General features: G+C 50.8%; 1 protein-coding gene across 1 annotated transcript in view; it reads right to left on the bottom strand.

Moving 5' to 3' along the window:
• Window positions 1–18564, bottom strand: part of OTOF (otoferlin) — a 101314-nt gene that overhangs the window by 37112 nt on the left and 45638 nt on the right. Inside the window, exons 6-9 of the mRNA XM_024242384.2 lie at window positions 9128–9201; window positions 7619–7745; window positions 7073–7127; window positions 263–394 (exon numbers count right to left, since the gene is read on the bottom strand). Coding sequence (XP_024098152.2) covers window positions 263–394; window positions 7073–7127; window positions 7619–7745; window positions 9128–9201 — 388 coding nt within the window. The remainder of the gene's footprint in view (window positions 1–262; window positions 395–7072; window positions 7128–7618; window positions 7746–9127; window positions 9202–18564) is intronic.

Here is an 18564-nt window from a genome sequence, read left to right as displayed (position 1 = left end):
CTGCTGGGGTCTGCAGAGGAGCACCCGGGTGGTGTACACTTCAAAGACCAGTGTCAGCCTGCACTCTAGACTAGGGGTTTCAGAGGATTCAGAGGATGTGGCTCTGTTTGTCAGTGTCCTGGGGGTTGTAACAGGGTGGGTCACCCCTGCTGGTAGCCCTGTGTGCTCCTTGACTCCCAGCCACTCCTATTTCTCCTAGGGAGGGCTGGGGCCACCCTCCTGCCATATTTACGGAGGCTCCTTTCCCCACAGGGCCACTGACCTCGTTGTAGTAGGGGCAGTTAGTGGACTCCTTCATGGACGTGTACTTCTTGTCGTCACCCACCTCCACACACACCACGGGGTCCATGTTCAAGCCTACCAGCTGCCGGGCCTCGATCACCGTGATGCTGACCTGCAGGCAGGAGAAGGGAGAGCCAGAAGGAAAGCTGCCTGAGCCTAGGAGCCTGGTCCCACAGGGGGTCCAGGGGCTGGGGCAGCAGGGACAGAGGGAGGGCCCGGGAGCCAGCACTGGCCTCCTGGGCTCCACTCTAACCACTGCCTCTCATCTGCTGGGTGATCCTGGCTCTTTCTCCTTCTATGCCTCAGTGTCTTCATTTATAGAGGAGTATGAGTTGGCTAACCTCTAAGTCAGTGTTCACTAGACTTAACTTGCTGGGCCGGCGGGAGGGAGAGGCATTAAAAACACTGATGCCCAGGCCACCTCCAGACCAATCCAATCCAATCCTGGGACATGCAGCTCAGGCATCTGTATTTTTATTTTTATTTTTTTGACGGAGTCTCACTCTGTTGCCCAGGTTGGAGTGGAGTGGCAGGATCTCGGCTCACTGCTACCCTCTGCCTCCTGGGTTCAAGTGATTCTTCTGCCTCAGCCTCCTGAGTAGCTGGGATTACAGGCGTGTGCCACCACACCGGGCTAATTTTGTATTTTTTATACAGATGGAGTTTTGCCATGTTGGCCAGGCTGTTCTCAAACTCCTGGCCTCAAGTGATCTGTCTGCCTCGGCCTCCCAAAGTGCTGGGATTACAGGCATGAGCCACCGTGCCCGGCCTGGCATCTGTATTTTTAAAGCTCCTAGGTGATGCCAAGTGCCCTGCGTTCTTCCCCAGCGTCGATGGCTCTGTTTCAGAAAGAGCTGCCAAACCCATGTCACAGGTTTCATGCACTCAGGAATAAAGCTTTTAAAGTCTTCATTAACTCGCATTTAATTTCCTGCTCCAGGAATTCTCATGTAAACCTGCAGGCCTCTGATATGTCTTTGCGTTTCTGGAATTTGCACCCCCCACTTTCCACATCGCTACCTCCTCTCCGTTTGCTGAATTTCTTTGTTTGTATGGCCAGTGCGGCTTTGGTGCCTGCCTGAGCCGCCTTTTTCAGCCTACTGATTGTCTGTTGTGTGCACTATGCGTGTCCTTTACGTGGCGTCCAGCTCTGCAGTCTTACTTATATCCTGGGAAGCCCTTTTTCAGTTGTTCATTCATGCAACAAATGTTTCCTGGAAACCTGCTGGAGCCAGGCACAGGTGGGATTGCAACAAATTCTTCCTTGTGGAGCTTACCACAAATGATTAATGGCTTTTTTTTTTTTTCCACACTGAGTCTCTCTCTGTCACTCAGGCTGGAGTGCAGTGGCATGATCTGGGCTCACTGCAGCCTCCACCTCCTGGGTTCAAGCAATTCTTCTGCCCCAGCCTCCCAAGTAGCTGGGATTACAAGCATATGCCACCCTGCCCGGCTAATTTTTGTATTTTTTTTTTTTTAGTAGAGATTGGGTTTTACCATGTTGGCCAGGCTGGTCTTGAACTCCTGACCTCAGGTGATCTGCCTGCCTTGGCCTCCCAAAGTGCTGGGAATGCAGGCACGAGCCACTGTGACCAGCCGATTATTGGCTTTTTAAGCTAAAAAGATATAAGGAGAGAGAGAGAGACAGAGAGAGAGAGAGAGAGCCAGAGCACCGGTAATTTTTGAAGTCACTACTACTTTTCCCGAACGCTCATTTTAAGCCATCAGGTCTCGTTTGGATTTGGAGGTGTCAGTTCCTGTCAGGGTGGCCATGGTAAGATAGACAGAAGCATGTACTGGGGGTTGCTGAACTTGGGATTGAACCCCAGACCTGACATGTTGCCAGGTGTGAGGGCAAATGATCACATAGCCTTGTGTTTTTCAGTTACAAGCAGAGACACCAGCTACCTGTAAGGTTGTGTGCGGGTTAAATGAGATCATGTGTGTCAAAATGCATCCTAAACAGCAGAAAGCTCTATAAAATGTGGGTGACCCCAATAGAATCTCCCTTCAGCTAAGCAGTTGATCTCTCAAGTAGGTGAGGTTGTGCATAATACTTAGAATGATTGATTCACTTGCCTCTCTCAAACGTATGTTTTAACAAGCATGGACCTCAGTACATTCTTCTTCTTCTTCTTCTTTTTTTTTTTTTTTTTGGAGACAGAGTCTCACTCTGTTGCCCAGGCTGGAGTGCAGTGGCACGATCTAGGCTCACTGCAACCTCCACCTCCTGGGTTCAAGCTATTCTCTCCAGACTCAGCCTCCCGAGTAGCTGGGATTATAGGCGCCTGCCACCGCACGGCTAATTTTTGTATTTTTAGTAGAGACGAGGTTTCACCACGTTGGCCAGGATAGTCTCAATCTCCCTCGTGATCCACCTGCCTCGGCCTCCCAAAGTGCTGGAATTACAGGCGTGAGCCACTGCGCCCAGCACATTCTTCTAATGTGACTCCGAAGGTTGCTTTTCATGCCTGTCATCTTGGAGATTTCATATTTTAGTTGTGCTTTGATGCAACTTCTAAATACAACTTTACTCGAGAGAATTATCTTCCCTTTCCATGAAAAAGAATAACCACTAAAATGATCATGCAGTGTCCATCAAAGTCTGAAAAATATCCTGAGGGCCATGAAAAATCTACACATCAGAAGTAATCATGTTGAGCAAATAGAAATTCCATTGTTAATGAGAACATTGCCAGGAAAGCAGATATTTACAAATGAAGTGACACTTGAACTAGGAAGCAAATATTTCCGTTTGGAACGTGAAGTGCCAAAGGGACAGAAGTAAAAGCTTAGAATCTGGAGCTTCACAGAAGTTCAATATTCACCACTCCTTCAGGGAGCTAAAAAGGAAATAGGACTAACTAACTTAGCTCTGAGAAGTTTACTGTAAAGAGAGCAAACAGACACTAGAAGTCCTTCTTTGCACAATAGTTTATAGAGTTCTAACTTCCATGAACCCTTTTTTGCCAAAGATTTTTAAAAACCCCATGAATTTTTCCACAACTAATGCCCCCACCAACAATAAAAAAGGCTTTCTATAACTCAAGACTGGGAAGCGGACAGACATAGTTTTGGCATCTACCGAAGATAAGCCAGCAGAAAGTCCTCTTCCCACTGCCAAGAGAGTGGTTGGTTTTTATGTTTTCCATCTCGAGGCATGGCCATAAGACAGGCTACTTCTCCCTGTCCCCCTTTTCAGGACTCATACGTTTCTCCCTTCCTCCAGGGAGCAGAGCCAGTGAAGGTGACAACCTGGACAGAAGCTCTGGCAGTAGAGGCGGAGGGTGGAGGGGAAGGTGGGCAGAGGCTTGAAGGAGCAACGGAGGGAAGAGAAGCTCCAGAGGGTGCTCATTGCTGGCTGAGAGGCAGCCCCAAGAGGAAGCTGAGGGCGCAGGAGAAAGACCGCCACGTGCATGGTGGTGGGGGAAGGGGAATGCCATTCCTGCTGCCTCCCACCCCTCCTGGGGCTCTAGGAAGGGGAAATGATGCACTTGAAATAAAAAATAAAAAATGGCTGGTCATTCTCCAGGGTTCTGGGGGAGGGGCTTGGCCATCCTTCTCTCCAATCATCAGCAGAGGACTCAATTTTCCCAGGGTGGAAGATGAAGAGGCAAACGGAGCCACAGCTGGGACCAACCGACCAGCTGACTATTCCACCATCTCCTTTCAAGATAAGGGACATACTCCCCAGTGGCTTCATGAAAGCAATCACAAGGAATAATGCTGAGTGGTAAATCTATACCCCTGTCCTGGGAAAACCCGAGAGTAATTATGCTTTGTGACCTGCTTCCCAGGGACCTGATCCAGCTTCAAGAACATCCGCTGGGAGCTAGAGATGAGAGTTGGTGCGCCCTTTAGTACTGTCCTTCTGCAACATCCATTATCCACTCCCCACTTTTCCAGGTGGCAGAGATGTGACATGACCAGATTTGCATTTTCAGAAGGTTGCTCCGGTGGTGGCATAGACGTTGGAGTGGAGGAGGCAATATGAGGGCAGGGAGACCAGGTAGAAAGTGGGTACAAGCATGCAATTGAGGCTGGGGACCTCAGGTCAGTGGCAGGGGCATGAAATGGAGGTGAAAACTGGAGAGATGTTGGGTGACAATGTATTAAGTCTTGGTGCCAGGAAGAGACTCAAGACCCCTTGACCCACCAAAAACATCTCTGCCAAGTGCCAAGCGTTGCTCACTCTGGTGGGGAAACTGCACATTCACAGGGGGGTGACTGTGGTTTCTTGCCTTGGAGATGGCAATAATCAGGAAAGAGTTTACATGTGACATGCATTCTAAATGGAAGAAACAAGGAGCATGGGTATGCCACGGTCCTTTTACCTCCAGGCTTCTTTCAGTGCCATAACCTTTAGAATGGTCCTGAGCCCTCACAACCTTTCCTGGATCTGAGTTCAGCTAAGTCTCCCCTCCTCTCACCAACGAGATGTCCTTCCTGAGGTCTTTATAACTCATCAAACCCAAAGTCTCCAAGACAGTGAAGTCGTATCTGGTTTTATTGCTTTTTATTATTTATTTATTTATTTTTAATTTTCTTTTGAGACAAGGTCTCCCTCTGTCGCCCAGGCTGGAGTGCAGTGGTGCGGTCTCAACTCACTGCAACCTCCACCTTCCGGGTTCAAGCGATTCTCCTGCCTCAGCCTCCCAAGTAGCTGCGATTACAGGTATGTGCCGCTACCATGCCTGGCTAATTTTTGTATTTTTAGTAGAGATGGGGTTTCACCATGTTGGCCAGGCTGGTCTTGAGCTCCTGGCCTCATGCAATCCACTCATCTCGGCCTCCAAAAGTACTGGGATTACAGGCATGAGCCACTGCACCCGGCCTGGTTTTATTGCATTATACACTGTATGTATTGGAAGTGAAAATAATTTCACATTTGCATCCTCATACCTCTCGCTCAAATGTTTGCAAGGTTAGTTGTGAATGAACTTGTCGGGAAACACTATGCTACCAGGTTAAATACAACTGTTTTGTTCAGTTTGGTTTAAAAATTCTTTGGAGGGGACAATGTGTGGTTCAGTTAATAAAAGTCTCTGTTAGGAAGCAGTTTAAAAAGGTTTGGGAAACAAGCACTAAGTAGCAAGATGAAGATGAACCAGGGACCCGAAGGGAGCAGCTGTCTAGAAGGCTTGATATAGAGAAGTCAATTGCTCTAACGGCTGTGGCCAGACACCCCTGGCCTTGAACCCTGGCTCTAGCCTTGGCTAACTTAGTGGCAACGACCTGGGACAAGCTCCTGACCTTCCTGGGGCCTCACTTTCTTACCTATAAATGCAGTAACACCTATATTTGGGTGGTTGAAGAATTACATTAACTTCAATGGAAATACATATATAGCTCCTAGCACAGTGCCTGGCATAGAATAAACCTTCAAAAATAAGTTTCATGAACAATAATGACTCTATTTTTGATGTGCCCTTACCTCTTAGGCCAGTGACATGATACCTGAGTTGGGGTCGTTGTTCTTTGGAATTCTCCTGTTCTCAGCACACAGAGAAACAAAGCCCTGAGCCCAATCCCTTGGAAAAGTCCTCGGAAGTCTCAGGACATTTTGTGTTTGGGTTTTGGCAGAGGTGAGGGGCCGGGATTCTCAAACCTCCAAGGAATCCAATGGCTTGAAGTTATTTAAAACCACAGGGGCAGGTCCGTTTGACATTGCCTGGGGCTGTTTTTCAGGCACCTGGGAAGACAGTTTCCTGAGTAGATGGAAACTAAAACAAAGATGAAGGAAGATGAGGTATATCCTGGAGAAAACATGGCCAGATGTACCTTTTACATAGAAAAGTGCCATCTTATCCTTTCCATCATCACCTGAGTGAGGGGAGGTGGGGTTGTCCGTAAAGAAGGATTGGTGTGTGTGGGGTCTGGGAACTAGGCATCAAAGATAAAGCTCTACCCTGGTAGATGGGGCTCACTCTGATTCTGGGGCCTGGTGCTGATACCCAGACCAAACATCCCCAGGACAGAAGTGCAGTGGCAGCCAGGTGAGGTCTCTTGCAAGCCCTGTCCCCTCTGAGCAGCCAGCATTCTCACTCAATCCTAGGAAAGCCCAGCAGTCTTCTGATTTATAGCTGAGTCTTGTTAGCCTCCAAGGGAGGGTCTGGAGCAATGGAGGGTCCCTGGGCCCTTCCTGAGAGATGGTGTCCCAGCAGCCACCAGACATGCTCGTCACCTGTCCTGCCTGCACTGCTGGCCACATTCACATTCTTACAGCTGTCAACCTCTCTTTGTCTCAGTCTTTTGTCTCTACTCTTAGAAGCACACAAATAAAAAAGTTGTGTTAATCTTAGAAAATACAGAGAAGCAAAAAGAAGAAAAAAAATCACTCTCATTCTCACCATCCAGAGATAACCAGAATCGACATTACTTCCAGTAATCAAATAATGCAAAACAACAATTTAAAAATCATGCCAGGAAAACTTTCTTCAAAGGCTCTTATTTTAACTGTTTGAATACTTTTTTTTTAGTTCTTGGTCTCTTTATGGTTTTTCTAGGTGCTTCTCACTTTATGAAGTCCAATACTGAACATGAAATACTGGAAGGGCTTTGATTAGCATAGGCAGAGTTCTCAAGCTTTTCTTTGGGTTTGTATCTCTCTACTGATGATACTTCTAGGAATGCCTCCCAGGAACAAGCTTACTTTGGGAACTTATATTCAGCTTGTGGTGCTCTATGACTCCTGGATCCATGCCTCAGTATAGTGGATAATGCACATCCGGCTAGAATCCCCCACTAGAGCAGAGTCTGAAAGACATGAGGCCTCCCGGTGCCCACCTACCTGGTAATCCATGGGCCGCCCAGCACTTGGCTCCATCTTAATGTCTGGCTTAGATCTGAGGAAGAGAATGTATCATCAGGCCTGGGGTATGGGGACTGCTTGTGGGGGAGGAGGACACTGGCAGTGGTTAGACCTGGGAGTGGGCAGAGGGACAGAATCATGGTCTTTAAACACTCAAGCACTGTCAAGAATAGTGAGGATTAGTTGTCTTCAGAGGCCTCGACACAGAGAACTAATCAAAGGCAGAAGTAACAGAGAGACAGACATGGGGTCAATAGGTTCAAATATGGGGTGGGCAGGTCTGTGGCTTCCTTGGGCTGGGAGGTATTCAAGGACCTGAGAACAGGCCTGCAGCTGCTGTGCTCTGCTTTTGCAGGGAGAGAGGTGAGAGAAACACCCAAGGAAAAGCAGAAACGGGTAAGGTTAGGTTAGGAGGAAGCCATCCATGAGCCCTGATTCTTCCCTACCCGAATTCCAATCATGGCAAGCCAGGTCCTGCCTGACAGGGTGGGGGCAGCTGGGTTTACGGGGCTCCCGTCCACTCACCGCTTGTTGGAGACATTAGTGGTGAGAGCTGTGACTGAGGCTAGAGACACCGAGTCGGGATCCAGTCCATCCGCTAGCCGAATGGCCAGATGGTCAAGGTCTTCCATCTCTAGCACCGCCGGTTCATCTGGGGAAGATGAAAGACTAGTTAGGTGGGCTGACTGATGGTGAGATAGTGACCGTTTCTCCTTTTACTCTGGCATCCAGAAAGCTGAGAGTTAAATTCGAGGTTTACTTAGTTGCTACCGCTTAGAATGTTATGGCCTGAATAACTGCAGTGTTTTTCTACCTAATCCCGATCTTGGATTTGAACGGCTATTATATCTGGTCTTGCCTTTTTATTTTAATTGAATGCTCTTTTATTGTATACCACTTACTTAGGCACTGAATATCTCTTATGGAAGAAGGTAGGGAATAAAGAATCCATACTTTTGCACCTCTCAATAAATAGCTACCATTTGTCGGGTGGATACTCTGTTCCAGGCACAACACCAGGACTTTACATGAGTATCTCTAGTCCTTAGAGCTGTGCCCTGCCAAGATGGGCGTTATTCTCACGTCACAGGTACAGAAACAAAGGCTTAGGAAGTAACTTATCCATATCAAATAGCTGATAGAATTCAGAACCTAATGCATTGGTGTGTATTCATCTAATGAGATGCAGACATGTGGATTCCGAACAGTCACCCAAGGATGCTGGGTTTGGTCCTCAGCCAGCAGCTGTACTCTCTCCATTTAAGAAGGTGAAGGGCACGGCTGGAATTGGCATGGGGGCGAGAGGGTGGGGGAGAGAGCCTGAGGGCCAGTGGGCCACAGAGGGGATGCTAGGGTAGGGCAGCCCGGAGCCCCGATGGTGGGCCCGTGATGCAGAAGATGGCCCCCTCCCAGCTCCCCTGTCCTCTCCATTTCTCCCCTTGTCTTCCTCCAGGCCTCCCGCCTTCTCTGCAGCAGCTGTCTTCCCCTCTCCAGTCGCTCCTCCGGGAGGGCCCAGTGCCACCTGCTGCTCCAGCCTCCCAGGCCCGGCCCTGCCGCGCCCTCCAGCGGCCCCAGGACCTCCCCAAAGGCCAGGCTGCAGCCTGGTGAGAGCGCGCGGGCGGGCGTGCCGCCGACCCCACACTAGTGGGACGCCGGTTTCCCCCCAGAAATAGGGAGTTGGCCAAACAGCGTTTCTTAATGGATATTCTCTGCTCTAATTAAAACTCTGGGCTTCTGCGTGAAGAAGGAAGAACGGGGAGCAACGAGGGCGGGAGGAGCCTTGTAACCAGGCCCACCCGACAGAGGGCGTTGCCCGTTTCCCTCCCTCGGTCCCAGGGCGTCTCCTTTCTAGAGGGACACGCATCACTGGGCGGGGCCTGGCCCTGGGCCAGCCAATGAGAGTCCAGGCCCCTCCCAGATGGCTCTGGACGACCTATCCCAGGAGGGCCTTTTGGCAGCCGGGCAGGGGCTGGCAAGCGGCGGGAGGGCGCCGCGAGGCGCGGGTCTGCGAGGCTGGCGCAGCACCTGTCCTACCTGGTCTTTGGGGCTCCTCCTTGTGAGACCGGTTTTTGCCGAGCTTCATGGCGGAGAACACGCTCCTCCCGGCTCTGTGAAGGGGGCCGCCAGAATGAGGTGCAGGGAGAGGGACGCATGGAGGAAAACACACAAACACAGAAGAGCCAAACATGAGAAGGGAGATGGACCCGGCCCCTCACCTACTGGTCCCGAGACAGATCGGGATCTGTCTTCCCAAATTGGGAGCCATGAGGGGGAATCAGGGCAGTGAGAGACCCCTTCACTTCCGCCTTTGCCATCCTTTCACACACGGAGGAGAGGGATGGGGTCCCCAGCAAGCAGGGAACGTGGTCTTGAGCCGGAAAGAGCCCTTTTAACTGGAGCTCCTCTGGGTCTTGGACTTTTCAGTCTGATCCCAGCCCCTCAGTCTAGTCTCCTCAGAGCTCCGAGCCCTGCCAGTGTCCCCACGCTCATCCTCCCTGGCTCAGCTGGTTGGAGAGAAAGCCCGAGGACCGGAGACAGAGCATCAGAACGGCGGGGCAGGGACCAGAGAGGACTCAAGGGCAGAGGCTGATGAGGAGATGGGAGATCTGGTTGAAACGAGCTGTTCAGTTCTCAGATGGCCCCGGTGCTCAAAGCCTGACTTGTCTTTCTCCAACCTCTCCGTGTTCTGGGATGCTCCTTGGTCCCCATGAAAAAGGGGGAGATAGGCCCTTTCCCATCTATCTTCGGTCCTGGATTTTGCCCCTTCTACCTGTCCCCTCTCACTGCCGAATTCCCCTTTCCCCCAACCCCAGGAACTTATGGCAGGCTCCATAGTTCCTACCTCTTCCTCTGGCTTGCTGTGGCCTTGTGCCCCCAGGTGAAGGGCCTTGCAGTCAGGGGGGCTGAGGAAAAGGGGCAGGGGTCCTCACTGCCCTTCAGTGATGTCCCTGCAGCCGAGCCTGTGGTTCCTGGCTCCAGGAAGCCCCAGGAGCAGGATCAGCAGAGGGTAAAGTGCAGTGTTCCGTTACCGCATCCATATTGCATGAGTGGATACCTGACTCTCTCCACTTCCCATTCTCTCTCCTCCTGGGTATGGCCCCATCATCCTGTAGGTCCAGGTGGAGCCAGGTGCAGGCTCCAACCTGGAGCTCACTTACAGCAGAGTCCATCCTTTTTGGGTCACACATCTCCCTGTGGAGGCTTGACTATGGTTTCTAAGACCCCAGATCCTTGTTCTTTATGCTGGGCAATAGGAGGTTGGGGAAAACCTTTCTGTCCTCAGGCAGATGACCTAGAAACCTCAAGCCCCTCTCCTCAGGATTGTGGAGTCAATCTTATTCCCCAAACCTGGCCCTATCCCAACCCAGGACCTTTCTTTACTGTTCATATGCAGGACAAAGCACGTTCATATCCCAGTGAGGGAGCAATTGAGAATCACCCTTTTCACGTGGCAGCAGCTCACAATTTAGGGAACATTAGCACATTCTTGAATTCCTAAAAAGGAATGGAAGAAGGCTGATGTGTCTGCACTCTTCAGTAGCATACCGTCTGAAATACGACAATGAGAAGAAAGGGAAAGAAAGAGGCTCTAAAATCAAAGCTGATGCCTTTAGAATTATTTTTAAAAGCTTCGTCCCTTCTGATGGGGGAGGTGAGTTACACACACACACACACACACACACACACACGCACAATGGCCAAAAAGAGACTACATAGGGCCAAAGGCCTTTCCAGATGTCTGCAATGTCTGCAATGTCTGCAGATGTCTGCTCATTTTACCTTCCTGACAATCCTCTGAGGGCCACATGCTTCTCCTCATTCAACCAATAAAAAGACTGAGGCTCAGAGAGGGGACAATAATCACAAGGTCACACGGTGAGTGGCAGAACTGGGATTGAGGCAGAAAGCTCCTGTGTTCTAGGCCAGCAATATTTTTACTGCATCTCGGGTGCTTTGCCTCGATGCTGTAGGACTGCACTTTTCTGTGGGCAAGAATCGCATCCCATCCTGACCATTTGGGATTTTAGCTAAAAGGCCCCAGGGCTGGCACCCATAGGTACAGGTATGGTCTGTGTGCCAGCATAGTTTACAGATCAGGATGCTGTCATCTGTGGAGTCTCACAGATCATACCCATGTTTACAAAGAAGGGGCTCATTCAAAAAGCACCCAATCATTTGGGAAGGGACTGCTGTGCATGTTAAATTGCTGGTGACATAACATTGAACAGATCAATGAACCCACCAGAAATAATCGTGTGATGGTGGGGAAAGGACCACCCTGGCTGGCTTGCCCTGAAGCATCCTGTGAGATTTCCCCCCACCTGTTGGCCCCAAGGACAGGGGTGCTGGCTGTCCTGACCCCTGCCATAGGCCCAGCCTCAGAAGCGTAGTTTCTGTGGGCTTCCTCGTGGGTCACTTCCTGTCTCAGTGCTTGGGATTCCTTTTTGCCCAGCCTTGCTGCTCAACTATGTCTCTCCTGAATTAGCCAGGAGTCTCCTGCAGGGCTCAGCATTTGACTTTGTACCATTACTTCTTGGCCATTCTTGGGCTGTGTCATTCTTGGAGTCCCTGGCCCTTCCCCGTGTGTGACCTACATAGTTAGCCTTTGCCATTGCAGCCTGCTCCAGCCACAGACTTCCCTCTCCCCTCCCCCTTCCCCACTTCCCCAGAGGGGAAGTGCTCTGAGATGGTAGGTCAGAAGCAGGCCCTGCCTGGAGAAGCCAGCTGCCCTGCCTGCTGGGATGGGATCGGGCCCTGCTGCCTGAGTCCCAGGGAGAGTGCAAAGTAGCAGGAAATGGTGGCTTTCAGAGGCTGGTCCCATGGACTCACCCAGGTGGAAAAGGACCTGAGGAATCCCTGGGGCACTTATGGCCCTTGAATTTGAAAGACACTTTGTTTCTTAACACAAACAGATTTGAAAGAAATGATTGAGGCTTTAAAAAACTATACTTGTCCTGGTCCGGTGCGGTGGCTCACACCTGTAATCCCAGCACTTTGGGAGGCCGAGGCAGGTGGATCACTTGAGGTCAGGAGTTTGAGACCAGCCTGGTCAACATGGTGAAACCCCGTCTCTACTAAAATTAGCTGGGTGTGGTGGCACATGCCTGTAATCCCAGTTACTCGGGAGGCTGAGGCAGGAGAATCGCTTGAACCCAGGAGGCGGAGGTTGCAGTGAGCCAAGATCGCACCACTGCACTCCAGCCTGGGCGACAGAGTGAGACTCTGTCTCAAACAAACACAGAAACAAAAACTATACTTGTCCAACTGTCTCTACTACACCTTGAAGCAATTAAAAGGAGAAATCTCTCCCTTCCAAACCTGCGTAATTTTAGCTGTCTGCAGTGGTAGTACTGGTAGCACTCCTGTGTGCCTGGGAATATCTCAAAAGGATATTGTCTTTGTCCCTTTATTAAAAATGCAGAAATGTGTAGTGAAGGATGTAATTTCCAGAATTCTTACTACAGGCTCTGTACCTCTGATTCTCCTAGACTTGCTCTTCAATGAATCTGAATTGTGATCAGTACAGCATGATGTCATCACTGCCACTGCCCTTTGTAATTTTCTGATCAGTAACACATCAGAAGTTCACTATAGAAAAAGCCCTTTCTGCCTGATTGCAGCACCAGTTCCCGGAAAGCAGTATGCCTACTTCTCTTGGCAAACTGTAAAGGAGAGTTTTGAAATAAATGTCAACTTAATCAGGGAATTTTGAAGATTATCTATTTGTCTGAAAGACTTAGATTTCAAAAAATGTAATTTGCTGATAAGGTGTCTGTTGTCCTGGCCTTTTTTTGTTTTCAAAATAAAATTCTGCATTTGGTCTAGTTGAGTTCTACAATGACCAAAAATAGGATATGGTGAGAAACAGACAAAGAAAACAAGCCAATAATCAACTTAGTGAAAATTCACCTTACAATCAAGTGGCTCCTTATTCTTGGGGGTATTAAAGCTTGAGAAGCGAGAGCCAAGGGGAGGCCAGTATCCCAGGACCCTCTGAGGATTTAGAATCCATTTGAGTTTCCTGTGGCCGCATTCACCATGGTCAGAATGAAATGCACCTACAATCTAGACTGGTATTTATCTCTAGAGAAATAATGCTAAAATTAGTTCACTTATTGTAAACTATAAATCTGATGATTTCTCTGCTCATTTTATGGCCCAGATTTAGAAGCATGTTGCTTGGCTGTGTGGTGCACACAGGGTCCTAGGAAGAACTTAGTATTCATAATGACTTGGGAACATTCACCAAACTAAATTTAGTGACCCGAGTGTTTCATTAATTCAGGTCTCTGGATTATTCTGAAAGCTAATAGAGACCTGACCATAAATGAGCTGCAGGTCGAGTCCATTCACTGCCCAGGGCTTCTGCCCCATGACTGGCTTCAACTGGAACTACTAGGCTCATTAGCTCAGGCCTCAGGTAATCAATCAGGATAAAGACTCCTATCTATGAGAAATAGGGTCTGTGGTCCTTCTTTGCATTGCTCAAACAGCCCAGTTTTCAAAACCTGGGAGCATGTTATCCAAGCACCCCTAAATGGGTTTATTTAAAAAAATTTCCATGCCCCAAGGCACAGGGAATTTCGTAATTTCAGTCTTTACAGGTGTCTTTGAAAGTGCGTTGAATTTCAGTTAGTTTTTGAATAGCTTTCCATAGGTGGGCAGGATAGGCGGACCCTTTATACAAGAACCACCCTGTCTCCAAACTGGCCCCTTTGCACATGTGCCCACGTTGTACCAGAAGGCTTGGGGGACCCACACACAATTGTCCTGACCTCAGGATTGTCAGAGAAGCTGGCTCTTCAGTTCTTGCTGGCGGCCCAGCCGTTTGCAAGGCTCAAGCAAGCAGCATCATGGAAGATGATGGGTGTTTTCTCATCTCCCCAAACCAGCCTATCCCAGAATGTCACACAATATGAGTTCTTTTGTGGGTTGAATCTTGTTTCTCTACTTCAACTTAAATTTATTTCCATTTATCTCTTCTCAGTGGAGATAGATACCAACCAGCTTTGCCACACATTAACATTTCAGAGATTGAAATCTGTCTCCACAGTTTTCTCTCCTCCAGGCTAAAGAGTTTAAATTTGTTCAATCTCATCTTAGAAATCTCATTTTCCTATTCTTTCAATAGTCCTATTGCTCTACACATTATAATAATAATAATACTATATGCCAGTTTACTTTATCTCATGTGCTAATTAGAGATGGTAAGAAATTAGGACAGAGAAGTGCTAGGGAACCAGTATTTTTGTGGACCTACTATGTGCTGGCACTGTGAGGCACCTCTTACTCCAACTGTAGCCAGTCAAAGGGATCAGGCCAGTCTGTGTCCCTGTGGGTCTGGCCTGGGACAGACTGGGGAGCTGGGCATCAAGAAGGGCCTTAGAGTATTGCAGATCTCAGGCAGAGAAGCTGGGGATGGACAGGCTGCTCGTATCTCATTCATATGCCCTTTACATCTAAGCATCTATGGAGAAACCTGAACCCTTGAGGACTCCCTAAGAGGACTCCCCAGCTCAGCATTCCCCATCATCGCCACCTGCCCTGGATTCAGTTCCCTGGCTCTGAGCCTTGACACATGCTCTGCCTATGCATCTTCCCTTACTGGGAACCTGGCAAACTCCTCCATCCTTCAGGTCTCTGGGCTGGAGCTCTTCCTACACAGCGCCATTTCCTCCATCACTACAGTGTTAACACTGCATCATCATTGCTTTTGCTTGTGTGTAACAAATGTGAATTAGAACTCATACATTTTTTGAAGCAACGAATGAGGCTGTGAGTTCCCCAGGATCTTAATGCCAGGGGATACCCCAAGCCCACACCAGTGTTGATCAGTTCAGACCTCTCAACACACAATCCTGATATTTCCATGATACCTTCAGATGAACTAATTCTTAATATATTGAGGCCACAGTTTTGAGCAAATCTCTTAAGATCTCTGGGGCTCAGGTTGCTTATCTGGAAGACAAAAAAGACCACACTCCTGGCTTTGCAGCTGTCATTGGTGTGTGTCATTGGAGAATTAGATTAAATTTAGAGTACAGTCAAGGTCTCTAAATTTCCTGGGTCTGTGGTGAGCTCCGGGTCAGAAGTCAGTTTCTGTGTGTTCTGGTTCCAGCTCTGCCCCTGTTCTGAGACAGATTTGTCATCTGTAAGAGCAGGTGCTGACCAGAGGCCTCCTCCAGTGTGGTCCGCCTTGGCTACCCCTGCCCTTGTGATATCCCGTGATGCTAGAGTCCTCCAGATGTCAGTGTGCTTCTAGGGGTGCCTACGAGACCCATTCACAACCCCCAGCCTTCGAATCTTTCCAGACCCTTGTGACCGGCCCCTCCCACTTGCAGGACCCTTCTCCTGTCCTCTCCAGACAGCACCCTGACCTCATTTTTCCAGGAAGCCTTTTGGGGAGATGAAGATAGAGAGGGCCACCCAAATGGTGGCCTCTCCTTAGCTTCCTTGGGGCCTGCAACTCCACCCACGACCTGCAGCTGCAAAGGGTACCCAGAGCTCCTCCTCCTTATGCCTCCAGCTGCCTGGCCCTGCCTCGCCCCTGTTGGGAGAGGGGTCCCTGAGGTCCTCGTGCCCCTCTCCCCTTTGCCTTTAGCTGTCCCCTCCCTCCCAGGGAAGCCCGAAGGCCACAGGATGGGGGCTGAACAGTGGAGGATGAACAAGACACGGAGAGGAGGATAGTCACCCCTGAGAGCCCAGAGTGGAGACCAGAAGGTCTGGCCACCTCCCGTCCCCACCCTAACCCCTCCTCGTCCCTCACCCCCGTGGCCAGGTGAAAAGGCCTCCCTGGGCCTGCATGACCCGTGCCGGCTTCACCACGACAGCCCACTCCTGAGCCCTCTCAGCCGAGCCCATCCCGCCCTCCGCAGCCTGTGGGGAGGAGGCCTCTGCCCTCGCAGAGACGCTGCTGCGTCTGCCCTGGCCTGGGACACCTACTTGTGTTCGTCATCTCTGCCTCCCTTGGTCTTCTCTCTGCCTTTGCTGAGTAGGGGGAAGAAATGAGGAGACAAGGGGACACGTGTGAGGCGCTGTGGACCAGAGACACTGGCCTCAGCCCCGGCCCGGCGGACCTGCACGCTTCCCAGGGGCCTCCTTGTCCCACAGACCTCTCACCCCACAGCTTCTCACCCCACAGCCTCTCACCCCACAGCTTCTCACCCCACAGCCTCTCACCCCACAGACCTCTCACCCCACAGCCTCTCACCCCACAGCTTCTCACCCCACAGCTTCTCACCCCACAGCCTCTCACCCCACAGCTTCTCACCCCACAGCTTCTCACCCCACAGCCTCTCACCCCACAGCTTCTCACCCCACAGCTTCTCACCCCACAGCTTCTCACCCCACAGCCTCTCGCGGTAGCAAGCCTAGGTGGGCAGGGTAGTGGTCCCATGGCCCTGGGTTCCGCCTTGGGGGAGAGGGGAGGGGCCCACAGTGCTGGGCCTGGGTGGCCACTATTCCAACCCCAAGCTCTGATACCTCAGGGCCTCAGCTCATCGCCCCTACCAGGCTAGGATCTGATGATTCCACAATGTGGGTCGCAGCTTCCTCAGGGAACACAGGGTTAGATGAGCCTGGCCACCCTCCAGGCCTGGGCCACCCTGCTCCTCTGCCCACCGGCTCCCCTGCTCCCCTGCTCCCCTCCAATGGGGTGGGAGCTCCCAGGCTCTGGGGGCCTCTAGGGGAACAGTGGGCTAAGCCTGCTTTGTGAGGGTGAGGCAGGGCTGGGGGTCCTGCTACGGAGTGCACACGAGTGGATGGGGGCAGTTCTAGGGGTATAGGTGGGGCAGTAAGCAAGCTACTACTCCAGGGCTCAGAGCAGGGAAAAACAGCGCTCCTATCTCACTTTAGGGAGGCTTCCAGAAAACTTTTCTGGAATGTTCTCTCAACGCTTTCCCAATGCTGTGGCAATGAGGATGAAGACAAGAAAGTGAATAACAATTAGCAAATTATTCCTCTCCTCACACCCTGTTCTGGCACAGGCCTTGCCCAGGTAGACTTGACTCCACACCGCGATGGCTCAAGACCTGAAGGCCTAGACACAGCACAGCTGCAGTCCAGCGCTGGCCAGCTAACCTTTACGTTAGGCAAGCAGGTCGGTCTGTAATTCAAAGGTGTTAACATCAGCCAGGCCTCTGGCTGCCCCCACATCAGCTGAGACTACTAAGTGGAGAAGAGCTCACAGCAGAGGAGGAGGACTGTGTCTCAAGCACAACATCCTAGCGTGCCCGGCTGCCCTGGCTCCTCTGAGCAGCTTTGGGAGCTGCTGCAAGCTCTGGGGCTCAGCCTGGAGAAGGGAGGCAGCAGAGGATTTTCTAGCTCTCTAGGGGCCGTGGGAACTGATTTAAAAACACTCTTGGGGTGAGGCTGCATGTACTGGCCCCACATGCACACACTTCTGCGTGCCCACCCTTTGCTCCTCTGTCTCAGAGCCCCACCATACACACGTGCCCCACTGCCCTCTGGCCCCAGCATAGGAGGAAGTTACCTGGCTTCCGCAGGTCTCCTCTGGAGTGGAAGAATTATCAATAAGGAGAATGAGAAAAGTGGCTCCTGCCCCAAACTCTTCCCAGATGAGACCCAGCAAAGAAGAGACCAGCAGAAGAGGGTTTGGGCAACAGAAGGAGGTGGGGGTCGTGGAGGGCAGGAGAGCCAGGTCAGGTGGAGAAAATGAGAAGAGGCTATAGTTGCAGAATACAGGGACTCAGGAGGAAAAGCTCAGGTCTCTATAGCTTAGCTGCAAGACTAAAGCTGGGATTTCTTTCTTTGTCATCTCTAAGACGTGACTCCTAAAGACAGCATCAACAGCAGAGCCCAGAATCCAGAGTCCTCCCTGGTGTCATGCAGTGCATGTGAGTGTGTGCAAACACATGGGCACTTGTGTACACACGTGTGTGCATGTGAGTGTGGTCAGGGCCGAAGTCACTTCTCTCCAGAGACTAGGGCAGGCATACGCTGCCATGCAAGAGTCTGGAACACCAATTTTGTGCTGCTGAGAGTGGAGTGCCCATGAGGTTAGGGATTAATTTCGTCTCTGCAACACTGGGAGCCTGGGGAGGCGAGGGGAACATTGAGTAAATGAGCTCCCTATCCCTGCCCCTGGGCCAGTAAGGCTCCTGTGTGGGCAGCTTCTGCAGAGCCCTTGGTATAGGGTGGGGAGCAAGAGCTGAGAAGGTGCTTGGACAGCACCTGAGCCAGAGGTTCAGGTGCTGCTCAGGGTAGAAGATGACATCAGGGTAACATGGAGTCAGTGAAGAGGAGGAAGTGAACACTGGCTGAGCACCTGCCACATGCCAGGCACACGGGTGGGTGGCTCACAGGTGCACCTCACTCAATCCTGGCACTTCTGTGAGGCATCCGTGAGCCCCGTCTCACAAATGGGGAGGGGAGTTCCCAATTAGCAGAGCTGTGAGTGGAGCCTGTGCTCTGTCACACAGCACAGCTTCCTGGCACATTCCTGGGGGCAT

This window comes from Pongo abelii, chromosome 12, assembly GCF_028885655.2.
Source record: "Pongo abelii isolate AG06213 chromosome 12, NHGRI_mPonAbe1-v2.0_pri, whole genome shotgun sequence".
NCBI classification, from domain to species: Eukaryota; Metazoa; Chordata; class Mammalia; order Primates; family Hominidae; genus Pongo; species Pongo abelii.
This window is presented reverse-complemented; position numbering and strand designations above follow the sequence as displayed.